The sequence below is a fragment of the Aotus nancymaae genome, unplaced genomic scaffold (assembly GCF_030222135.1).
Source record: "Aotus nancymaae isolate 86718 unplaced genomic scaffold, 86718_ANA_hifiasm-v0.15.2.pri h1tg000040l, whole genome shotgun sequence".
In the NCBI taxonomy this organism is placed as follows: domain Eukaryota; kingdom Metazoa; phylum Chordata; class Mammalia; order Primates; family Aotidae; genus Aotus; species Aotus nancymaae.
This window is the reverse complement of record NW_026988454.1, coordinates 36,333,047-36,359,821: the sequence shown is the minus strand read 5'-3', so window position 1 is coordinate 36,359,821 and position 26,775 is coordinate 36,333,047. Positions and strand designations below refer to the sequence as shown.

At 36.6% G+C, this 26,775-nt stretch overlaps 1 protein-coding gene across 6 annotated transcripts in view; it reads left to right on the top strand.

Annotated features, from left to right (window-relative positions):
- AKAP7 (A-kinase anchoring protein 7) overlaps positions 1-26,775 on the top strand; it is a 156,438-nt gene that overhangs the window by 63,249 nt on the left and 66,414 nt on the right. For all 6 annotated transcript variants that reach the window (XR_001108299.3, XM_012458310.2, XM_064360681.1 and 3 more), the window contains exon 6: positions 10,069-10,181. Coding sequence is in view for 5 of the 6 variants with exons in the window: in XM_012458310.2 (XP_012313733.1) it covers positions 10,069-10,181 (113 nt within the window). In the remaining variant the exon portion in view is untranslated. The remainder of the gene's footprint in view (positions 1-10,068; positions 10,182-26,775) is intronic.

Sequence of the window (26,775 nt, the reverse complement as noted above, 5' to 3'; positions counted from 1 at the left end):
GGTGACAGAAGAGAGGATGGTTTCATGTGCCAGGTCCACTGAAGGTGACAGAAGAGAGGATGGTTTCATGTGCCATGGTGTTCAGACCTGTTTGGACCCTTTACACCTTGATCTCTGACACTTGGCTGTTTCTGTGTGCTCAAGAGGAGCAGGAAGGCAGTAAAGAGCCTCACGAGCCCCACTGAGTTCCCGTTTGCCTGGTGTGGTATGGTAAGCTATAGGATGACATCTTGTGTTATCTGGGAGGGCACCAAAGTTTCAGAGAATCCTTATATATGGGAATGAGGGAGAATCCAGCTGCAGAAATCAAGCCTGGTGTATGTCTTAGGAGATGCCAAATAGTGATCCAAATGCGGCCCACCTCTCTCCCCCAATCAAAAACACTGTGATACTCCATTAGATACCTTCTTCAACAAAGATACAGTCCCAGGGAACACTAAGAATTTTCAAAATGTCTAATTTTTCCCACCAGGAAGAAATAGATATTCTAGTTAAAATACAGATGAGTGTGGTGATGTATGCATGTAGTCCCAGCTACTTGGAGGTTGAGGCAGAGGATCACTTGAGCCCAGGAGTTCGAGACCAGAAGGCAACATTGTGAGACCCCCATCTTAAAAAACAAACAAACTAACTAACTAACTATAGATGACTAAATAAAGTTACTTTCACAGGAAAGTTTCATTACCTAAATAAAATTGTCAATCATACTTAGAATAAAATCCAAATATTTTAGCAGGCCCCTGCCTCTCTAAATGTATTTCCTGCCTCTTCCCCAAATCCCCACTCTACCCTAGTTACCCTGACCTGTATGTTATGTTTCAGACCTACTTAATATTCTTTCACCTTAGAAGCTGTTCCTTCTGCTGCAAGTACTCTTTCCCTAGATACACACATGATTCTCTTCTCCACTTCACTCAGGTGTCTGCTCAAATGTCACATATTCAGAGCCGGATTCCCAGACCACCTTATCTAAAATAGGAACCTTGTTTCTTCCACATCACTCTGTATCCTCTTACTTGCTTTAGTTTTCTTTATTTCACTTAACAGAACCTGACCTTCATTTGTGTATTAGTTTGTGGCACCCAACAAATATGGAAGGTGCAAAGGGAAGGAAATTTGTCTTGCTCACTGCTGTATATTCAGCACCTAAAACAGTACCTGGTGTATATTAGGCATGCAATATACGTTTGCTGAATGAATGAACGATCAAACTTGAGTTTGTTGACTGGATTTCATGGGTGCTGTATAGTTCTTAAAGTGACCTAGCCACTTTTAGCATTTGTTTGAAAACGTTTCTTAGAAGGAAGAAAGAAGATTTTAGCTTCTTTTTTTTTTTAATTTTTGTGGGTACATAGTAGATGTATATGTTTATGGGGTACATGAAATACTTTGATCCAGGTACACAGTGCATAATAATCATATCATGGTAAATGGAATATCCATTCCCTCAAGCATTTATCTTTTGTGTTAAAAATAATCCCATAATGTAAGTCAGTATATCCACTATGGAAAACAGTATGGAGATTCCTTAAAGAACTAAAAGTAGAACTACCATTTGATTCAGCAATCCCACTACTGGGTATGGACCCAAAGGAAAATAGTCATATGAAAAAGACACTTGCACATGCATGTTTATAGCAGCACAATTTACAACTACAAAAATACAGAACCAGCCTAAATACCCATTAACCAGTGAATAGATAAAGAAAATGTGGTATATAGATACCATGGAATACTACTCAGCCATAAAAAGGGACAAAATAATGGCATTCACAACAACCTGGTTGGAGTTGAGACCATTATTTTAAATGATGTAACTCAGGAATGGAAAACCAAACATTTTATGTTCTCACTTATAAGTGGGAACTAAGCTATGAGGACGCGAAGGCATAAGAATGATATAATGGACTTGGGGGAAGTTTGCTAGGGGGTCAGGGGTAAAAGACTACCTATTAAGTGCAGGGTACACTGCTCAGGTAGTGAGTGTACCAGAATCTAAGAAATCACCACTAAAGAACTTTTCCATGCAACCAGCACCACCAGTTCCCCCAAAACTAGTGAAATAAAAATTAAAACCAATCCCGTTATACTCTGCTAGTTATTTTTAAATGTGCAATTAAATTCTTACTGACTATAGTCACTTTATTATGCTATCAAATACTAGGTCTTCATCTCTATTTTTTTTTGTGTGCCCATTAACATCCCTACTTCTTTCCTATCCCCTATTACCGTTCCCAGATTCTGGTAACCATCTTCCTATGCTCTATCTCCATGAGATAAATTGTCTTAATTTTTAGCTTCCACAAATAAAGTGAGAACACATGAAGCTTGTCTTTCTTTGCCTGGCTTATTTCACTTGAATAGAATGACCTGTAGTACCACCTGTGTTGTTTCAAATGACAGGGTCTCATTCTTTTTTATGGCTGAATAGCACTCCAATGTACATATGTACCACATTTTCTTTCTCCATTCATCTGTTGATGGACAGACACTTAGGTTGCTTCTGAATCTTGGCTATTGTGAATAGCGCTGCAACAAACATGGGAGTGAAGGTATCTCTTCAATATACTGATTTCCTTTCTTTTGAGTATATACCCAGCAGTGGGATTGCTGGGTTGTATAGTAGCTGTATTTTTAGCGTTTGGGGGAAAATTCAAACTGTTGTCCATAGTGGATGTACTAATTTACATTTCCACCAACAGTATATGAGGGTTCCTTTTTCTCCAATCCCTCGCCGGCATTTGTTATTGCCTGTCTTTTGGTTAAAAGCCATTTTAACTGAGGTGAGATGATATTTCATTGTAGTTTTGATTTGCATTTCTCTTATGATCAGTGATGGTGAACACCTTTTTATAAACCTGTTTGCCATTTGTGTGTCTTCTTTTGAGAAATGACTATTCAAATCTTTGCTAATTTTAAAATTAAATTATTAAAATTTCTCCTGTAGAGTTGTTTGAGCTTGTCATAATTCTGGTTATTAATCCCTTGTCAGATGGGTAGTTTGCACATATTTTCTCTTCTTCTGTAGGTTGTCTCTCTGTTGATTGTTTTCTTTGCTATGCAGAAGGAAGTTTTTTTTCTTTCTTTCGTTTTTTGTTTTTTTTTTGAAACGGTCTCACTCTGTTGCCCAGGCTGGAGTGCAGTGGTGCAATTTCAGCTCGCTACAACCTCCACCTTCCAGGCTCAAGTGATCCTCCCACCTCAGCCTCCCAAGTAGCTGGGACTACAGGTGTGCACCACCACGCCTGGCTAATTTTCATATCTTTTTGTAGAGATGAGGTCTAGCCATGTTGCCCAGGCTGGTTTTAACTTCTGAACTCAAGTAGTTCACACACCTTGGCCTCCCAAAATTCTGAGATTACAGATGTGAGCCACCATGCCCAGCCAGAAGCTTTTAAGCTTGATGTGGTCTCATTTATTTATGTTTGCTTTGGTTGCCTGTGCTTGTGAGGTGTTACTCAAGAAATTTTGCCCAGATCAATGTTCTGGAGAGTTTTTCCATTGTTTTCTTGTAGTAGTTTCATAGTTTGAGGTCTAGATTTAAGTCTTTAATCCATTTGATTTGATTTTTGTATATGGTGAGAGACAGGGGTCTAGTTTCATTTTTCTGCATATGGATATCCAGTTTTTCCAGCACCATTTAATGAAGAAACTGTCTTTTCCCCATTGTATGCTCTTGGCCTCTTTGTTGAAAATGAATTCACTGTAGATGTATGGATTTGTTTCTAGGTTCTCTATTCTGATCCATTGAGCTATATGTCTGTTTTTATGCTAGTACCATGCTGTTTTTGTTACTATAGCTTTGTAGTATAACTTGAAGTTAAGTAATATGATTCCTTCAGTTTTGTTCTCTTTTCTCAAGATAATTTTGACTGTTCTGGGTCTTTTGCGGTTCCATGTGAATTTTAGGATTTTTTTTTCTATTTCTGTGAATAATGTCATTGGAATTTTGATAGAGATTGCATGGAATCTTAGATTGCTTTGGGTAGTATGAATATTTTAACAACATTGATGTTTCCAATCCATGAACATGGAATATCTTTCCATTTTTTTGGGTGCTATCTTTAATTTATTTAATTAGTGTTTTATAGTTTTCATTGTAGAAATTTTTTGCTTCTTTGGTTAATTCCTAGGTGTTTAATTTTATTTGTGACTATTGTAAATGGGATTACTTTTTGGATTTCTTTTTCAGATTGTTCACTATTGTCATATAGTAATGCTACTGATTTTTGTATATAGATTTTGTATCCTGCACCTTTACTGAATTTTTTTTTATCAGTTCTAACAGTTTTTGGTGGAGTCTTGTTTTTTTCAAAAATATAAGATCATATCATCTGCAAACAAGTATAATTTGACCTCTTTTCCAATTTGGATGCCCTTTATTTCTTTCTGTTGTCTGATTGCTCTAGCTAGGACTTCTTATATTATGTTGAATAACAGCGGTGAAAGTGGGCATCCTTGTTGTGTTCCAGAGGTTAGAGGAAAGGCTGCCAGTTTTTCCTCATTCGGTACGATACTAGATGTGGATCTATTGTATATAGCTTTTCTTATGTTGAAGTATGTTCCTTCTATACACGGTTTTTTGAGGTTTTTTTAAAATCATGAAGGGATGTTTAATTTTATCAGATGCTTTATCAGAATCAATTGAAATGATCATATGGTTTTTATCCTTCATTCTGTTGATATGATGTATCACATTGATTTATTTGGATATATTGAACCATCTTTGCATCCCTGGAATAAATCCCTTTGGTCATAATGAATGGTCTTTTTAGTGTATTGAATTCAGTTTGCGAATATTTTAGATTGAAGATTTTTGCATCAATGTTTATCAGAGATATTGGTATGTAGTTTTCTTTATTTTATGTGCCTTTGTCTGGATTTGATATCAGGGTAATACTGGCCTTGTAGAATCAGTTTGGAAGAGTATTCCCTCCTCCTCTATTTTTTGGAATAGTTTGAGTAGGATTGATATTAGCTCTTCTTTAAATGTTTGGTGGAGTTCAGCAGTGAGGGCATCAGGTCGCAAGCTTTTCATTGCTGGGAGATGTTTTACTGTGGCATTTATCTCATTTGTTATTGGTCTGTCCAGGTTTTGGATTTCTTCATGGTTCAATCTTTATAGATTGTATGTGTCTAGGAATTTATTTGTGTCCTCTAGATTTTACAATTTATTGGCATATGGTTGCTCATAGCAGCCACTAATGATCCTTTGAATTTCTGTGGTATCAGTTGTACTGTCTCATTTATCAGCTCTTATTTTATATATTTAGGTCTTCTGTCTTTGTTCTTAGTCTGGCTAAAGGTTTGTCAATTTTGCTTATCTTTTCAAAAAAACTTTTCATTTTGTTGTTTTTTTTTGTATTTATTTTTCAGTTTCATTTATTTCTGCTTTGATATTTAATATCTCCCACTAATTTTGGGTTGGGTTTGCTCTTGCTTTTCTAGTTCTTTAGGATGAATTATTAGGTTATCTGTTTAAAGTTTTGCTTCTTTTTGATATAGGTACTTATAACTACAAAATTCTCTCTTAGTACAGCTTTTGCTGTATCCCATAGGTTTTGTTGGTATGTTGTGTTTCCCTTATCATTTGTTTCAAGAATTTTTTTCAGTTTTCTTTTTAATTTCTTCATTGGCCCATTGCTCATTCAGGAACATATTGTTTAATTTCCATGTCTTTGTATATTTCCCCAAATTCCTCTTATTATTGACTTGCAGTTTTCTTCCATCGTGGCCAGAGAAGTTGCTTGATATCATTTCAGTTTTTTTAATGTTTTAAGACTTGTTTTGTGACCTAACATACGGTATTTCTTTGAGAATGATTCATGTACTGAGGAAAAGAATGTGTATTCTGCAGCCATTGGATGAAGAATTCTATAAATACCTATTAGGTCCATTTGGTCTGTATAGTGCAGATTAACTCTGAGGTTTCTTTTTTGATTTTCTGTCTGGAAGATATGTCCAGTGCTGAAAGTAGGGTGTTGAAGTATCCAGCTATTATTGTATTGGAGTCTCTCTTTTTAGCTCTAGTAATGTTTCTTGTGCATATGTGGGTGATCCAGTCAGTTGGGTGCAAATATGTTTACAATTGTTATATCTCTTGCTGAATTAACCCCTTAATCATTATATAATGACCTTCATTGTCTCTTCTTACAGTTTTTGTCTTGAAATGTGTTTTTTTCTGATAGAAGTATATACACTCCTGCTCCTTTTTGGTTCCCATTGAGTAGGATTGGTATTAGCTCTTCTTTAACTGTTTGGTGGAATTCAGCAGTGAAGGCATGTGATTTCTTTTTCTTTCCTTTTTTTCCCAGTCTGTGTGCATCTTTATAGGTGAAGTATGTTTCTTGCAGGCAACAGATTATCGAATCTTGTTTTTTAAAATCCATTCAGCCACTCTGTGTCTTTTTATTGGAGAGTTTAGGCTATTTACATTCAATGTTATTATTGTTAAGTAAGGACTTACTATTGCCATTTGTCATTTGTTTTTGCTTTTGTGGTCTTCTCTTCCTCTTCTTCCTTTTTTTAGTTAGGGTGATATTCTCTTACGATATGACTTAACTTCCTGCTTTTTATTCTTTTGTGTATCAGTTGTGTATGTTTTGCTTTGAGGTTACCCTGAGGCTTGCAAATATTATCTTATAACTCATTATTTTAAAATGATGTCAACTTAACCCTGATTGAATAAACAAGCAAAAAGAAAACCAATAAAAACTTTACACCTTAACTTTGTTCTCCCACTTAACTTTTTGTTGTTTCTTTTTATGTCTCATAGAGATATGTCTTGAAGAGTTGTTGTATTTATTATTTTGATTGGTTCATTGTTTAATATTTCTTCTAAGATAGAACTAATCTATATACCCCCATTACAGTGTTACAATAGTCCATGTTTTTCTTTGTGCTTATTTCTAGTGAGTTTTGTAACTTCAGATGGTTTATTATTGCTCATTAATGTCCTTTTCTTTCAGATTGAAAAACTCTCTTCAGCATGTCTTATAAAACAGGTCTGGTGTTGGTGAAATCCCTCAGCTTTTGTTTCTCTGGGAAAGTCTTTATTTCTCCTTCATGTTTGAAGGATATTTTCATCAGATATGCTATGCTAGAGTAAAAGATTTTTCCCTTTAGCATCTTAACTATGTCATCATATTCTCTCCTTTTTCCACTGAAAAGTCTGCTGCCAGACATATTGGAGCTCCAGACTGTATGTTATTTGCTTGATTTTTCTTGCTGCTTTTAGGATCCTTTATTCTTGACCTTTGGGTGTTTGCTTATTAAATGCCTTTAGGTAGTCTTCTTTGAATTGAATCTGCGTGGTGTTCTACAACCTTCTTATACTTGAATATTGATGTCTTTCTTCAGATTTGGGAAGTTATCTGATATTATCCTTTTGAATAAACTTTCTACCCCTATCTCTTTCTCTACCTCTTCTTAAGGCCAATAACTCTTAGATTTGTCCTTTTGAGACAATTTTCTAGGTCTTGTAGGTGGGCTTCATTGTTTTATGTTCTTTTTTCTTTTGTCTTCTCGGACTGAATATTTTCAAATAGCCTGTCTTCAAGCTCACTAATTCTTTCTTCTGTCTGTTCGGCCCTGCTATTAAGAGATTCTAATACATTCTTCAGCATGTCAGTTGCATTTTTCAACTCGAGAATTTCTACTTGATTCTTTTTAATTATTTCAATATCTTTGTTAAATTTATCTGATAAAATTCTGAGTTATACCTATATGCCAGTTTTCTTGTCTTTAGAATTGACTTAATAGTATTAGCCCTACCTGTTTTTGGATAAAAAGACCACATGAAAATTTATTTACCCTTGATCTTTGCAAAGTATGATTTTTTTACATATATGCCAAATGATTCTGTCCTCCTCTTTGTGCGTTCTAGTTTGATGCTTGTGAAATTATAGCAATATCATGTTGTTAACATATAGTGCATTTGTTACTGTGCCTATTTTATTTTTTAATTTTTTTATTCAAAAGTAACATATGTTCATTATAACAATTCAAACCATGTATGTATGTATGTATGTATCTATAACTCTGGTCTCTTCTACCTCTATTCAGTCTCAACCCACATCCCAAGGTATTCTATACTATTTTTCCATGTTAGTAAAAACATAGATAGGCTATTTTCTTTATTTCTCTCTCTTATATTCCAGAGAACCATGTTATAGATGTAATAACCTAAGTTCTCTCTTTTTGCTTAATGGATCATGGCCATCTTCTCATGTCTATGTGTGTAGTTCTAATTAATTCCTTTTATTTTCTTCATGATGGCCATATGGCACTTTATCAACCATTTCTTTATTGATGAAAGTTATCTCCAGTTTGTGTGAATTCAGATAATGCTTTAATAAATATCTTTTCATAGAATTTTGTATACTGATGCTTTTATTTCTTTTGTATTTTCCTAGAATTAGAATTGCTAGCTAAAAATGTTTGTGTAGCTTAAATTTTAATAATTGCTACCCAGATTACTTTCCATCATGATTGTGGCAATTCTCATTCTGCAACACCATTATTTCTTCATGTATTTTCTCTAACTCCGTCTCTTTTGCCCTTGTTTAGGGACTTCAGTTAGAGAAACATTAGACAACTTGACGTTGTCCCACAGCTCACTGATAATTCTGTTCTCTATTCTTTTTTCTTTACATTTTATTTTTTTAGTGTGTTTTATTTTAGGTTCTATTGCATTGTTTTCAAATTTATCAATATTTTGCTCTGCTGCGTCTCACCTGTTACTTCCATCCAGTTAATTTTTCTCAGAAATTGCTGTTTCCATCTCTCTATAAATTTGATTTCAATTTGGATTTTAATAGTTTCCATGTCTCTATTTGACTTTTTGAACCTAGAACATACAGTTACAATAACTATTTTGATGCCCTATCTACTAATTTTAACCTCTATGTCAGTTCCGAGTCACTTTTGATTAATTGATTTATCTTTTCAAAAATGAGGGCCATATTGAGCAGTTAGTTTGCATGCCTTTTTGATTAGATGCCAGGCATTGTAAAGTTTACCTTGTTGGGTGCTGGATTGTTTTGTATTTCTATAAATATCCTTGGGCATTGTTCTGGTACACAATTAAGTTACTTTGAAATCGTTTTTTGTTTGTTTGTTTGTTTTGGGTCTTGCTTCTAAGATTTTTTGGGTGGTACTAGAAGAGTACCAGTCCAGAGTTAATTATTCTTCACTACTGTGGCAAGACTATTCTTTTTTCCTGATGTCTCATGAATCTTTAGGTTTTCCAGTCTGGCTAATGAGACAGACAGTATTCCTGGGCTCCATCTGGGTTTCTCCTCCTTACACAAGGCCTTGGACACTCAAAGATATAAGCTAGGACAATCAAGGAGCTCACCTTTTCTTGTTAAAGTACTGGCCACTCTTCCCTCTAATCCTTTTGAATGTGTTTTTCCTCAGCCCTAGATAGTTTCCTTGCACACATGCACTGATAAGAAGGACTCAGTTAAATATTCTGGGGGAACCCTTTGAAGAGCTCTGAAATTTTCTTGGTTCAGGTCTCACGTCTCAAGTACTCTGTCCCTTTCAGCTCTTTTCCCTCAACCCAGGGAATGGTTGGACTCTTATCTGTTTCACCTCCTTACTCAAGGATATAAGCTGAAACAGTCAAAGGGCTTACCTTATTTGTTTATCCTTGCTCAGGGAAGGTTTCTGCTACTTTATCTTGGAAGCAGAAGTTTTAGATATGAAGGGTTTCAGATGAGCTAGTCCTTTTTTATACTTATGGAAACCACTGGGATGTTCAGTGAAAATCAGCATCATGTCAGCCCAACAGTTACTCTATTTATTAGATACCCTTTCAAATTATTGTTTTTGTGAGCTTTACCGTAGGTGTGAAATCACTGGACATTTAACTGTCATATAGCATTTGTTATCATATTCATTATGGATTTTTTCTCTCTTTTAAAGAAAGTATCTTAAACAGGTCTGTAAAATAATTTTCACTGTAAAATATTTAGTTATTGTTTGAGCTGGTTTTTTTTGCAATTAAAGACAACTGTGAAAATATTGTAGTAGCATTTCTTTGTTTCTTGCTATTTTCTTCAGAGACTGCAAATAGGACATTTCAAGAAAAAGGCATCCGGGCAGGAGAGAGCAGAAGTTTTAAGCCTCATTTGACATTCATGAAGTTGTCAAAAGCACCGTGGCTCCGTAAGAATGTGAGTGCATGTTCTTATTGCAAGCCTGTTTTACCAGGCCACACCAGCCATGAGCATGGTCAGGAGCGTGAGTGAGTGACATTGCTGTGGTCTCTGATACCACTTTTGCTTCTGGGATTTCAAGTCAGGTTGGTTCCAAGTTCCAGGGACGCTGAGGATGCTCCTGGCCTTCCATGGAGGCTATTTGAGCTTTGCCTTCCTTTGCCACTATGGCTGTTCTCGCATACTCTGGCCATCATTTATTTCTACCACTGTTGCTGCATCTGCTTCATCCCCTGAAGAGCCTCGAGGTGGTGCCAGAGTTCAGTTTTGCTCCTATCCTTGCTTGTGGTTATTTGCATCCTGTTGCTCTCAAACCTTCCTCCGCTGATCTGTGTACGCTGGTACTGCTCACTGCCAACTGGGTTTTTCAAGGTGGGCAAAGCTTTTTTACCCCTCCTCCTGTCACTCTTTAAGGTTTCCAAAAGACCATCTTTCAGTAGTTGCCTCCATTGAGGACTTGGAACCAGGTGTACCAGGGACTGGGCATGAGGGTAACTGAGGGACCCCCTTTCCTGGAGGTATTTAAAAATACTTCTCCCTAAGAATGGTCAGCAGTGGCACAATCCAAGCGACAGGTCTTTTGACTTTTCCTGTCTCAGGGTGATTTCCTGCCTTTGTAGGCCACCCCTTCTTCCCTCAGAGGTCAGAGCAACTTTTGACTTTCTTCTAGGTTCATGAGCCTTTCTCCTAAAATCCTAAGGCCACCCTTTGTCGTGTTTCCTATTTCAGCCTAGGGGGTTCCTCATGCAGATTCAGACATCTGATGGCCTGCTCTGATATACCAGAGTTTTAGAGATGGGCATGCAGATTAATAGCAGCTCTCTGCTCTCTTTGACCCTTTGCTGCAGTTAAGACTGATTTGCAGCTCTAGAAATGAAGGCCATGTATAGTAGTAAGTAGATTTTTTTTTTCTAAATTTGGCACATTTTGTATTTAATGTCTCTGTCCTCAGAAAAGTCTTTTGGGTCTTTTAAATCATGGGTTTGGGTGACTCACCATCTTGTAGTTGAGTTTTCTATAAACTATTGCTGAAAATCTCAAAAAGATATCTTGCATGGTTTTTTGGATTACAATACCACAAATTTAGTATCATATAAGGTATCATTCCAGAATATGTTAGGTAGAGTAATTGGCATAAATGATAGATTTTGGAGTCTGGCATGATAAAAATTTGCAAAACCTGTAGACTGACAGTTTGAATTCTTACTGGTTATCTTTCTTGTTTTGCTTTCAAATGGATTGTCCTCTTCCAAGTGGTTTCAAACTTAATCACAGAATGACAATCAGTGGTGAAGGTAATATCTCCATTCCAAAATGTTTCTTTGTCTTTATAGTATTAACTTTGAAATGAGAGCACCCAAGGAATTTTATTAGAAAACTGCTTAAACTGTATGTGTCAACATTTCAAGCTGCATTTAAATGATTTATTGACAGTTAATTTCACAGAAACAATCTTACCTTATAGAAAAGTGACATGAGACTTGGAATGGTTGTGATGTCACTAAGATCACAGTTTCATCAGTTACAGAGCCCTGTCTCTGTACCTGAGAACCCATCATATCTCATTCTGTCTCACATTCTTCCCTCCCGCTGGCCAGCTGTAGTTCACATAGAGTCATTTCTATATGTAAGGAGCTCTTTTCCAAATCATCTTAATTAAGTAAATAGGTATTGAATTACTACTGTGTGCCAGACAGTGGGTGCTGGGCACAGAATGGTGATGAAAATAGTCACTGCTTTAATGGTACACAAAATCTAAATCAGATTGCATTTTGTTTATATTAGAATGATTGATATTTAGAAAATAAATTATGATCTTATTTTTCAGAAAGCCAAATAAGAATTTTTTCTTTTAATTTATGGAATGAGTCTATTCCCATCACTACTATGATGGTCAGTTTGCCTGAAACTTTGAGGAAGTAGATCTTAGATTTGGGGATTTACAAGTCAGCTGGGGTACCTTTTGAAATTTCAGATTTCCACCCTCTACCCTTAGATTAAAGATGGACCTAGGACCTAAGCTTTTGATGTTCAGTAAATGCCATCTATGATTCTGATCCAGATGATCTGCAGAGGAGTATACTTGAGACCTGTAGGCTTAAATAAATATCCAACAGTTTCTTGTGTAGCAAATCTACTGTAAAGGTTAAAACCTATGAAAAGGTGGCATACATACAAGAGGATTTCATTTATTTACTTTATTATAATTCATGATTTGGTATGTAGATTGTTTAAAAATACATGGTTCCTTAGTCTCATTCTTAATGTTTTTACATTTCCAGCTATCTATTTTCCTCTCTCTCGGTGCTAATTTTCTTCTAGATTTTTGTTTTAAATCCATCCATTGATCTAATGGTCACAAGCAGGTGATCATTAAATAAAGACGATCATGGAATGTATTGCTGGCCTTCCATGTTATTTAGATTGATAGTGAAATAAAAGAAGGGGGTGGCAAGATAGTTTTTTTGTTTCTTCACTTGCATGTTAGGAGATTGGACTCATTTCACATATTTTATTTTTTATTTAAAAAGTTATTTTAATTATAGAAATGTTATCTGAATATATGCTTACTGTAAACAATTCAAATATATACAGACCTACAGAGTGAAAGTTACAGTTTCTCCCTCATTACCATCCTACAACCTCCTTTTTCTCAGTATAATGTCTCTCTCTCTAGGTAAACACTGCCAGTAGATCCTTCCAGACCTTTTCCTATGCACGGCAAATATATATGGACACACATACACATACACACATATAGTTTCTTTAAAACAGAAATAAAACTCTTGATATTATTTTATCATAATTGAAACATTCCTCCCTTGATGAATAATTAGATTGATTTCTGTTTCTTTGCTAACACAAATAATGCTGTTATGAACTTCCTTGTTCACTTTTCTTTGGGTGGATATGCCAGTATTTCAAAGAACCAATTTTTTGAATTGGAATTCTAAGGGCAAACGGTATTGGACATTATAAACTTTCAGAAACATCTCAAATTGACTTGTCAAGCAATAGTGCCAACTTATACTCCCGACCATGGTGTATGAGAAGAACATTTGTTAGGATAAACTTGTGGTAGAAAGACTATCAGAGGTCATATAAAATTGATATGGCCCTTTGAGCATGAATTATGCAACTGACATTAAAAAATGTAAAAAAAAAATCTCATTTTCTTTAAGATGTCCTAGCTGCTAATATTATTCTAAAGAATTTAAAAAGAGAAGTTCTTTATGCATAAAGATGTTTACTGGTGTTATTAATAATAGGGAAATAATAGAAATAACTCCCACAACAAAAAGGAAATATTTAAGTTAATTATGGTAAATCATATAAATGTTGTAAGCAGCTAGTAAAGTAGATATAAGGATTCTATAACAGCACAAAAAGGTAAATAAAACACTATACAATATATAGTATATAAAATCTATACTATAATTAAAATTGTATAAAAATGGTTTCCTTGGGTTTGCCTTGCCAGTACCTTAATGATTTCAATGCATTTTAGAGGTAAAAAGTGGTTTCCCACAGTTGTTCTCTTAGCCCATGATATTTTGGTGGATCAGTGAATAGAGCTGACTGTCGCTCAGAATATAGTAAATCCCAAAGGGTAGGACTTTGGTGAGTGGAATGTAATAAGAAGTGGTGATGAGCTAGTTAGGTCCCCATGGCAATGCAGGAGTGAGGGGAAGCCATGGGATTCAGAAAACCTGAAGGCTTTCCATTGTCATGGGATCGTTCCTTCAGTTTCGGGTATGGAGGGGTGGTGTAAAGTGAGACTGTCTGGAAGAGAGCTAAATGATTCCTCCTGTTAAGATGCCAGGTGCGGTGGCTTACACCTGTAATCCCAGCACTTTGGGAGGCCAAGGTAAGCAGATCACAAGGTCAAGAGTTTGAGACCAGCCTGGCCAATATGGTGAAACCCGGTTTCTACTAAAAATAAAAAATTAGTCAGGTGTGGTGGCAGGCACCTGTAATCGCAGCTACTCAGGAGGCTGAGGCAGGAGAATTGCTTGAACCTGGGAGGTGGAAGTTGCAGTGAGCCGAGGTTGTGCCCTTCTACTCCAGCCTGGGCAACAGCGTGAGACTCTGTCTCAAATTTAAAAAAAATGCTGTGTTTTAAAGACCGATGCCAAGTGGTGTCCTCCTTATATTTTGATTTGACCCGCTAGAGGATAGTCTGGAAATGACTTTGTGTATGATATTGATGCACTCCTAAAGTACTGGTGCTACTGTTGTCAGGGTAGACATGATAATTTTTGATAAAAAGGGATGTGCTGTGTAGAGGAATGCTCTGGATTATTATAAAATTTCTGGCTGGGTGTAGTGGCTCATACCTGTAATCCTAGCACTTTGGGAAGCCAAGGTGGGCAGATCACGAGGAGTTTGAGACCATCCTGGCCAACGTGGTGAAACCCAGTCTCTACTAAAATACAAAAAATTAGCCAAGCGTGGTGGCGCACACCTGTAGTTCCAGCTACTCAGGAGGCTGAGGTAGGGGAATCACTTGAACCCGGGAGGTGGAGGTTGCGGTGAGCCGAGATTGCACCACTGCACTCCAGCCTGATGACAGAGCTGTGTCTAAAATAAAATAAAATAAAATAAATTCTGAGATAGTAAGATAGCTGGTCCATTCATTATTTTCTATAGTAGTTGTAATGAGATATTCTGTAGTGATAACCCAATTGAGATTTTTTTCATCATCTAGTCATTGTCATTTTTTAAAAACCTGAAAAGCTGTTATCCATGTCAACTTAAAAAATTAGATTCAAAGTCATAGCTATAATCAGTCTGTTTATGAAGGTAGGACATCTCATTGACATTAAAGATGTGGACAGGTGGCTGGTGCAGGGGATGAGTGTTCAACACTCCTTGGGAGGTCGTACAGATCTAATGTGAGGATTTCCCAGTGGTGTTCAGTGTTTGGTGCAGAAATTCCTGGGCTTCCAGGGTCCTGTCCTCTTGTGGGCACCTGTTAGCAGGTAATTGCATGTAGTAGCAGTAACCAAAAGCCCAGTGGGGAAGTAAATATTCTGTATATTGTATTCAAAATTTTGAAAATACAGAAACTTCTCTAAAATGTCCTGATGTGAAACTTCTTCTGTGACAGCATGGTATTCTGGTTCCCAAGTTAGAGAGCCAAGTTGAGGCTAAGGACAGATTTCTGCAAAACATAAGGCTTTTCTTGGCAATTATATATCTTTCTAACACAGGAGACATTTAGTCAGTGTGTCAGCTTTGCATATTCTTAGTTTCATGAAATTCTAGTGGGTATATTGCATAATAAAATATCAAAAGGAGTCATTATCATTGTACTTTGTAATTTTTTCATCAAATGAATGAAGCTTCAGAAAATTGTGCTAAATTACTGTCTCTGAAATTGTAACTAAAATTCAGGTTATTTGTACTTTTTCAGAATTTAGTTGACATAGCTAGTCTGCTAACTTGTTCAGCTCCACGCTTTTTATAGTGTATCTTTTTGGACTTAGTTTTCTTACTGAATGACCTTGGGTTTCAGTGGTTTAAATGTTGCAAACCTTATTAGTTGGTTAGAAATATGTGCTAACACTTGGTGGCAGAAGAAGACAAGTTTCAAGTCAAACATCTTAATGCAGATCTAGCATCCTCAAAAAATAAATGTGATCTCCTAATGTATAGATCAGTTGTTTTTAAGCATAAATTATTTTCTGGGCTTCTTAGATATCTTCCCTGATTTATGACTCTTTAAAATTACTACTGTAGCACTTAAATTCACAAAGATGTTTTATAAACATGGTACTGTTTTACAGAGTCAGAAAATGAGAGTACTTTAGAATGAAAAAAATGATCCTTGAAAACTGTTAGCTACTTTCACTTAGACTGGTTTGAGTGCAGAATTCAATATGCAGAAAGCAAGGGCTGATGGGTGATCATTGGACCATATGATGATGATGTTGAGGGGAATGGAGAAGAGGATATAGGACAGTCATTGGTAGGAATGGAAAAGGAGAGCATATGGAGGAAGATTTTGTTCTGATGCTACCATTAAGAGGAAATTCCAGTTCCTGAATTGTTTGGTGATTGAGTATACGAACCAAAATGGTAATGACAAGTCTCTACTAGGTTGGTTAAATTCAGCCTTACTCTGCATCCTTCCTTAACTGCCAGCCTCTTTCCTCATTCACTACCATTATTTACTCGTATGTATGTATGTATGTATGTATGTATGTATGTATGTATGTATCTGACTGCCTGCCTGCCTGCCTGCCTGCCTGCCTGCCTGTCTGTCTATCTACCTACATATTTGACTGCTACTCACTTTTGGGGGTCTGCATGACAGTGAGCATTTATAAACCAGTTTAAAATTCAGGAGCACTAAGCCTATTCCTTCTTAAAGGAATCCTTGTAGTAAATTTAAAGGAGCATGAGCTTTCCTGTTTTAACCGTGTTGTTTAGTCCTGAACAAATCACATAACCTCTTTTGGTCTCTGTTGACTTATTGTAAAAGAAGGACTCTTAACTCCTGTGCTATTCTGAAATGTCTACAAGATAAATACTTTGACCAAATTGCTTAATTTAGCTTCACACAGAGATTTTTTTAACTTCATATTGGCTTTCTTGTCTGCGTGGAAGAACATGACAGAAGGGAGAAAGGTCTTCAAGTACTAATAGGAAGATAGTAGCAATTTAGGTATGAGTCTTTCCACCTGTCCTCCTAAAAGCCAGATGGAGCAACAAGAACAATGGGAAAAATATTCTACACATGTTTTTTAAGAGCTAGGATCTCACTTGGTTGCCCAGGCCTAGAGTACATGGCATGATCATGGCTCATCGCAGCCTCCCACTCCTGGGCTCAAATGATTCTCCTGCCTCAGCCTCCTGAGTCGCTGGGACTGCAGCTGTGCACACCATGCCTTGCTACTTAAAAAAAATTTTTTTTGTTTTGTAGAAACAAGGTCTCGCTGCGTTGTCCAGGCTGGTCTTGAACTCCTGCCCTGAAATGATCCTTACACTTTGGCCTCCTAAAGTGTTGGGATTACAAATATAAGCCATTGCACCCAGCCACATGCTACATCTTTAGTGAAACTGGGAGGTAGAGAAATCCTGTCAATACCAAATTATGTGGAAGGGCTGGTAGTAGAGCCCCTCCTGACCTGGGAGGCAGAATAGGCAAGCTTTCACAGGGCTCTAGATTTTAAAGAATACTGCTTCATTCTAACAAAGGAGAAGAGCAGAGAAGCCCGAAGACTACCCTGCCACTTCCTTCCTTCATTCCTCAAAGAGGGCATTTGTAGATGCCCTTGGTATTCAGTGAACCTTGATTATTCCAGACAAAACATTAAAAATATCTTTGGTGCAAGATAAAGCAGATTGTTTCTGTAACCTATTTTTGAATCTCCTAGTGTCAAATGGCTTAATTACTTACAGTTTTTAGTTGTTTTTGAGTCACTTTTCTTATTTCCAAGTACATTAAACAGCAAATCTCTTTGTTTTAATGACTTTTTAACACTAAAAATTCAGTGAATTCTCATGTGAGATAGAATTGTAATTTCTTCTGAGATACTCTAGATTGCATTACTCAACACTGTCATCTACTGTGTGTTAAAGAGCACTATTTATAACAGGTGCCTTCACTTATGTTTCTAATGTATTTTTCAAATTTATGCTGTTGTATTGTCTATTTCTGTATATTAAAAAACAAATTTACAATTGTTTAACAATTGGCAATGATGTTTACAAAGGTAAACCTGCTTAACTTTCATTTGGAATCTTTCAGTACTTTATATGTCTTTAAAAATTGAGAAACAATAAACAGAATGCCAAATTATTTTATGGGAAATTCTAGAAATTGACTAAAGTCAGGATTACAAATGATTCCTGGTTGATCTTGATTCTGTTAGAGATTTTGACAGCTTTGCAAACCTTGGAAGAAATGACTAGTGAACCTAATATTAAATCTTCAAAGTGGAATGGAGATGTGAAGAAAGTATCTTCAATAGCATTTTCTGAGATTTTTCTTTCTGAACATCTCTCAGGGTTTTATGTGAGGCAGGGGTCTGTGATGCAATGGTGGATTAAGTAAAGTTCATCTAATTCCTTGTGTCAGAACTTCTTAGTATCTCTGAAATGCAGATGCTTATTGTGAATCTCAAGAGTTTACAACAACAGAGATTCTTTTTTTTTTTTTTTTTGCCCATGTTCATGGTTCCTCTGGCTCTGCTCCACATTGTATTTACTTGGGACTGTGGCTGGACAGCGTCCATCTAGGACTTTTCTGCTCTTCTGGCAGAAGGAAAAGAGAGTTGGTGACCATGCCGATTCTTACAGCTTTCACTAAGAAGTGACACACATCATTTCTGATCACATATTATTGGCCAAAGCAAGTCACATGGTCCCTCCCTTCTGAGTGTAACAGAGTAGGATGTATAATTTGCTTGCAGGAAGGGACACCACAGGAGGGGCAGTAAATATTTTGAACGGTCGTACAGAGTACTCAGCATTGTTTCCCAACCAAATGCATTTGACCAGCAATTCCTTTTTTCACTGACTGTTTTGTAGCACTAGCGTTTGGTAGAACATGGTTTAGGAAATACTGATTTGATAATTCCAGCTTAAGTGATTTTTTTCTTTTGTTAAAGATCTAGATTCTGTGGACATTTTTATTTATTTTCTGGCAGTTGCATCTGTAGACAAACTTCTGATTTAAGTGAAATTGAAGAATCAGAGTTTTAGAACTTATATTAAAAGATGCAATATTGAAGTATTCAAGCTAATTAAAACTGCATGTGTTTGCCTTAATAATATTAAATGTAAAAATTCTATCTCAACAATTACCATTAGTTTTGGGAAAAATGTTTTTCTCAGTGAGTCATTTTTAGACATTTTGAAATTTCTATCAGCTGGTAATTAATTTCATTTTCTTAGTCAAGGACAGAATGGAACATCATGATAATATAGGAAACTGGCAAGCTCCACAGTGGATTGATTATGGATAAAAACAAAATGAATATATGGTCAAGAAAACCTAAGATTTTATTCCAAAATTGTGTTGAGGCAGAACTATTTAGTTTGTTTAGTAAGTGACAGTAGCGAATTTCTGACCCACTCAAATGGTCACATAAAAGCAAACAAGCTGGAATTATTTGGATGGCAAGAAGAATTTCTCTGTCACTGGAAAGATTGGCCAATGAGCTCTTATTAAAATAATTAACTGCATAGTGAAAGAAGGTATATTTTTCTGGAGAGACTCAGATATGAGAGAGAACATAACTAGTTTATATCGGAATAATACTTCAATTTCTACATATGAGCTGGTTTATTTTGACCATCAGAATCTTACTCTCTCAAGAAAAGATACCTTATCCCAGCACTTTGGGAGGCTGAGGCAGGCAAATCACCAGGTCAAGAGCTTGAGACCAGCCTGGCCAACATGGTGAAACCCCGGCTCTACTTAAAATACAAAAAAATAGCTGGGTGTAGTGATGGGCACCTGTAATTCCAGCTACCTGGGAGGCTGAGGCAGGAGAATCGCTTGAACCTGGTAGGCAGAGGTTGCAGTGAGCCAAGATCACGCCACTGCACTCCAGCCTGGGCAACAGAGTGAGACTCCGTCACACACACACAAAATAGAATAATACTAGTTCTTCAAATTACTAAACCAGTTCAGTTCTCTTTTAATTGGTTACTCTAGCAAATTAAAACACAAAAAGATTGTTGGCCTCTTTGCCAGGGCCAAGCCTCGCGTTATCTGTAGTTGAAGACCTAACAAAACTTGTATCATCTTAGGGACTAGCTATCCTTGGCTACAGGAATTCCAGTGTGGTTCCTACAGGAGGTCTTCTGTCTTTATACCCTACTGATGGCAATATATTTAACTGTTGGCCAGGTTTGTGACACCATTTTGGAGATTCATCTTTAAGTCCTTTAAGTGCAACTGTATCTTTATATTGTCCCTAAGCTGAAGACCAGAGTCTGGAACTACTGCTCTTCCTTCCTTGGCTGTTGCCTTCTCCACAGCTGGATTTGGTTATAATAATTTGTTGCATAACTTTGTTTAGAGCAGAACATTTCTTTCACAGTAATTTCTGGTTTGGTCTCCAGCACTACTGTGGGATCCTCATCAGCCATTCATTACCTGGGAGAATGTTCCGTGTGACTCCCTGTAGTGATCTTGCACCTTTAGCAACAGCCCCTCCCTAGTCTTACCCATTCCATGTCTCATGATTTGGTCCCCTTGGATCCCACCTTGCCCTTCACCCTCCCTGACCTACCCTGACAATCAGAAAATGGTAAACTTTGTGCTCTTGGACTTCCAGCCCAAATATCTTTAGAATTTAATTCACCAGGGAGTGGTCACTGGGGAATAAGCTGAATAGATAGGGAAATCACATCAAACATACTTCTCAACAGGTGGTAACTTTTCCATCACACATATATCCCTATTGGCAGGTACTAAGATGTACAGAGTGGGTATGTGATGGACATGGAAAGGACGGTGTTGTTTGGTTTGTCTAGCTTTCTGGGGTCTGTGTGCACAATGATAGCACCTAGTGGGTATAGTGAAAGGAGAATATGCTAGTGTATATAATTTTTGCATTTTGTTATCTTACGATACCAATTCCTTGTCTCTGTCAATTTTTTCTTTTCCTACCACACTCACTGCTTATTTTATTAGTCTTGAAGTGCTTCTCAAAATTTGGAAAAGATTCTTTCTTAATTTTTGAAATCTCTAAAAGAAAACATTGTGTGGAAATTACTGACTGGTCTGATGCCTTTTTAAATTTTACTTTTAAAAAATGAATCTAATATTTATAGATACTGGCTGACTCTGAGTGCATTAGAAAAACTATGTAATCCCTGTAGTTCTATACAGATGTTCCTTAGTTTATAATAGGGTTACATCCTGATAAACTCATCATAAGTTGAAAATATCATAAGTTAAAATGCATTTAATACATTTATCAAACTTATAGCCTAGCCTAGCCTACTTAAATGTTCTCAGAACACTTATATTAACCTACAGTTGGGCAAAATCATCTAATACAAGCCCATTTTATAGTGAAGTGTTGCATAGCTCATTGAATTTATTGAGTATTGCACTGAAAGTGAAAAAAACAATGGTTGTATTAGTACTCGAAGTACGGTTTCTACTGAATGCATGTTGCTTTCACACTTTGTAAAGCTGAACTATCTATCGTATGTGGAATCATCCTAAGTCAGGGATGATCTGTATTTTAAAGGAAACAAGGCGAAATTTCAAAATTAAATGTTTAAGTTTGAAATGTGGACAAGGTTCCAATGCATGTTATATATAAAATTATTTTACATAGCCATGTGTGCCATACTTAGAAAGTCTTTGTTTACATTTCTTTATCTGGAGAGAAACATACATTTTAAAATTGGTTTAGGGCTACACGTGATTCTTGGGGGTCCCATGTTTAATGACTGTTCCATATTCAGCTATTGTTTTTTCCTGTCAAACTCTCTTATATCTATTATGATGTCCAGGGAACAGTTCCAAACCAGATAAGGTAAAAGGCTTGTATCATTGAGCACCTTTCTTCCTTGTTTCATTTCCTATAGGAGTGTCAATGTAAATCTCAGTGCCACTATTTCTTTCCTATTTCTTTCTTCCTTATTCCATTTCCTAATCTATAGGAGTGTCAGTGTAATCACAGTGCCAGTATTTCTTTCCAATTTCTTCACCCAGTTCTTGTAACATTTAGTTGATGGAGCCCTTCCTCTGTTAGACAGAGGCATCTTTCATATGTAGGGTGCAGGGAATACTCCTGGGTAGTTAGGCAGAGTAAGAGGCTGAGTTAGGTTAAGTAAGGTGTCCTATTGAGAATGATGTTGGGGGTTAGAATGAGGGGAGAAAACGGAGAAGGAAGAATGTTGATGGGAAAAGAGCCAGGGAAATTGATTAGTTCATAAGAAAGTGAAAGAAGTAGAAGGTGTGTTATTTTTGTGGTTATTTTTGCCTTGAACGTAACAGGGGCAACGTGTATTTTTAAGGTCTTCATATTTATAATTGTACCCAATATAAGTGACATGGCAATTATGTAACATAATATTAGAAGGGAAAATGGGAGGTTAAGTATGAAATTGAAACAATAAATGAGTGAGCCTTATTTGGCACATAGGAGCTGGAGGAGCTGGGAAAATGTTTTAGGTCTTTCTTGTTTAAAGTTACAAGGCTATGGATGCATTTAAAATATTTTCAGAGTGTACAGTCTCTTCTACACTGTCTAGGGACAGTATTTAACTCTTATTTGAATGGTATCTGAGGTACAGTTATGTCTGAAATTCTGTCTATAGATAATTAACTGAGGTGAATGGTTCCATATTTTTGTATAAAAGCACAACACATTCTACCATGATATAAGTATGTTGTAATACATAGGCCAGTGTGATGGGGCAAATTAAAGTTAGGATTTTTCTGAGAACTTTTTTCTGAATGATTTTCTACCCACTCTCCTGCTTCATTGTTAAGGTCCTGAGAATTTTTTTTTTTTTTTTTTTTGAGACAGAGTCTCACTCTTTTGCCAGGCTGGAGTGCAGTTGCATGATCTTGGCTCACTGCAACCTCCACCTCCCGGGTTGAAGCAATTCTCCTGCCTCAGCCTCCCGGGTAGCTGGGACTACAGATGCAGGCTACCACGCCCAGCTAATTTTTATATTTTTAGTAGAGATAGGGTTTCACCATGTTAGCCTGGATGGTCTCGATCTCTTGACCTCGTGATCTGCCCGCCTCAGCCTCTCAAAGTGCTAGAATTATGGGCGTAAGCCTACTGCACCCTGCCTGGGTCCTGAGAATTTTTTATACCAGTGGCTCACTGGCATTAATTACTTAATGTTAGAAAGTATTGATTAGAAGGAGAAAGCTATTGCATTGAAAGAGGGAAACGTATTAGATTAAGTATATGTGGGAGATTTTGTTTTATTTTTGATGTGATGTATGGAAATAAATGGTTAAGTTGGTAAATTCAGGAGAACATGTACCAAAGAGCAAAACATTATGAAAACAGATGATAGGAAGGAGGAGGAGGTTATAGCTTGTTTACATTCGAGTGACCACAAGACTGTTCTGAGCCAAGAACACAGCTGGAGTTTGATGAAAGGGAGTTGAGTGCTCAGCTAAGACTGAGCATATAGGAATCATTCTTGGATGCCTCATTTTTTGAGCCCCTTCTTTGTTTCATTATACTGAGAAAAGGCACATGCAAGTATAACAAACAGTTATGTGGCCAAACAGCATATGGTCTCTCCTGCTGGAAATGAGAAGGAGGAGGACTTGAGAAGAAAGAATTGAGATTGGCTAAGTAGACAAAGAATGAGCTTACATGGGAACGGACTGTGTTGTAAATAAAGGCATTGCAGTGTTCCAGCACTGTGTTTACTGTATTGAGCCTGCAACCTTGAGAACTTCTTGGGTGCCAGTGACCTGTTATTCTCTCTCTGGTTAACATGACCTTAGTCAGTGTAAATGAACCAAATGTTTGTGGACCAAAGCCATGTTTCTTCCTCTGGTTTGTTTGATGCCAGCACCTCCTGGAATGACATATTAGGACCAGGAAGCAACACAGCATTTTCTCTTGGTGGCTTTTGTGACGTGGCTTATGTTATTAGAAGTCATGTAATCCTCCCTCTGTGACTGCTTTCCTAGCCGCTTGACGCCACCAAGGAGCATCCAGCACCTCTTAAAGTGTTAGGTTAGGTAAAAGGAGGTGTCAGCAGTAGATTTAACACATACAGCTCTAGCAGCTGTGTTTCTACTTACAACTTGCTGAAAGGTGTAATTTTATAAATGTTAGTTAAAATATTAGGTTAGAGTTTCTGTTTTTTCTTTCCGTAAAGCCTGAACATTAAACCAGGCTGGAATGCTAAAAGCAAATTTATAAATACAGGAGTTAGGGAGATGGCTTACCTAAAAAAATGTCATGGTGAGCATGGTGATGCTTTAGCATAAAATAAAATTAAGAATTGGGAAATATTATATATGGAAATAAATAGCTGGTCTAGAAAACTTAGACCGTCTATACCAGTATTTTACCCAATTATTTGGAATATTAGCATTCTTTTTATAAGCTGGATTATTTGGATAATTTTTTTCTATGTATAAGTAGCATCTATGAATTCTTTCTTATCTCCCTCTCTGAAATTAATTTTCTATGACATATATTTATCATTTGATTTATTAATATTCATACAATATATTAAGAGCAGATATTTTAGAATGCTAGAGGTTCCCAAAGTAATTTTGACATTGGTTTTGGAAATATGATTGTATATATGATTATATCTTAAGAATGATTAATGTTCTTAGAATTTTAGTATTTTAAAGTAAATAATAGAGGGTTGAAAATTATTATTCTGTTCTTCTTTTCAATATATTGTGTTCTCTACTTATTCTGAATCTGTATCCAAGCTCTACCTCTTACTAGCTGTGTCTTTTGATAAGTGACCTACTTTCTCTGTGATTTAGTTTTCTTATCTGCAGATGATAGTGTTATTGTGATTATTAAATGAGTTCAGAAAAGTTCTTAGAACAGTGCCTTACATAGTAAATGCTTTTTATTTTCTATTACTGTAATATAGATGATAGAAGTCATCATTTTTTTTCACATTGGGCCACAATAATAAAGCACTGTTGACTTTTCTGTTTTTCATCACTTCTTACTTTTCCTTCTCTAAACTAACTGACAAGCAGTAGGTGGGGTGTGAGGGCCTCAACAAGGCAGGAAACAGGCGTATTTGACCAGGGGACCAAAGCAGAGCCCAGCCACCTAGATTGACCCAGAATGGCCGGAGAAGACCCTGGGTGCTGGACATGATCTAAAATCACTGTGCTCTTCCGGAGCCAGTTGGCTGGTGTGGTAAAGCTCCTCATCTCTTTCTCTCCCTGTCAAGAACAGGCTGGGATGGAACTGAGTCTCTTCCTGACTCAGAGGAGCTGAGGGAAGGCTGCAGCTGGTGAAGAGGTAACCAAGTGTTCTGTATCAGGAGGATGGTGGAAATAGCATGAATAACAGCAAAAAATGGAGTTAGGCAAAGAGGTTATGGAGTCATGAAGAACTTTAAGATTTGCTGTGGATAAGCCCCATGCCAATATATAATGTTTTCATAACTTTGAGTTGCCAATATGTACATTTTCATTGGGGCAATGGTTACTAAAAGTGATTTCAATTGCTTAACAAATATAACATTAAACAAATGTAACCTTTTGCCACTTAAAAAATAAGTATAAAAGATTACTATTCTTTAACCAACTGATGCCCAAAATGAAAAGCGAGTTTGGCTCTTAAATCCCATTCTTAATTTTGGTGTCAAGTCCTTATCACAGGAAATACATATTTCTTTTCTTTTCTTTTTTTTTCTGAGATGGAGTCACGCTCTGTCACCCAAGCTGGACTGTAGTGGTGCGATCTTGGCTCACTGAAACCTCCACCTCCTGGTTCAAGCAATTCTCCTGCCCTAGCCTGCTGAGTAGCTGGGACTATAGGCGCCGCCCCCACCCCCAGCTAATTTTTTTATTTTTAGTAGAGACAGGGTTTCACCATATTGATCAGGCTGGTCTCGAACTCCTGACCTTGTGATCTGCCTGCCTTGGCCTCCCAAAGTGCTGGGATTACAGGTGTGAGCCACCACGTCTGGCCAGGAAATATATATTTGTTTTATACCTACTTGCATGTCAGCAGTAAACTGTTGGAAAACATAGCAGAGATCCAGGAATGCCAAGCTTACTATCAGTAGGACAAATAATTTCTTATAAGAAGCCTGTTCAAATAAATCTTGTATGAAATCCATTCATATTTTCCTCATGGAAGTTGTGATTGTTACAACAAGTAACAATAAGTTATCTTCTATTACAAAAAAGTTTCAACCTTCTTAATATTAATTTCTATTATTTAGACAAAAAGTTTGTCATAAAAATTAAAGATAGATAAATGTATCTTTTGAACATTAGATGATTTTCACTTTGAGAATTTAAACCTACATATTTTGTGACTGTCTGTCCACTTCCTATATTAAAAATAGGGTCAGAGGCATAGTAATATAAGTCTGAGTGAGCCTTTTTTGGCACATATTAAATTGTGCTCATCATTTAGCTAAATGTAAATGATATGGTGAGTGCTTCCTGAGTAAATAATTTCCATTACATATCAGATTGAGCCACCAGATGATTCTAAAAATACTCATCTTGCTTTCAGTGGCATTTTCTCTGGAGTGGACTGTTTGAGTGCCAAGTTACAACCGAGAATGAAATTCCTGGTTCACAGTACATTGTATCAAAGCTTATCAAGTGTTTTTGAACATCGCTGATAATTTTTTCTAAACTGTGATTGAAACTAGGCTAAAGATAAGTTAAAACTTCAGTCATTTCTAATGATTAATTAAGATAGCCTTGAAAACTTTTTTCTGTTTGACGTTTCTTGCCACTGATTTATTGTTTCAATTCCATACTTAACCTCCTATTTTCTCTTCTAATATTATGTTACATAATTGCCATGTCACTTATATTGGGTACAATTATAAATATGAAGCCCTTAAAAATATACGTTGTCCCTGTTAC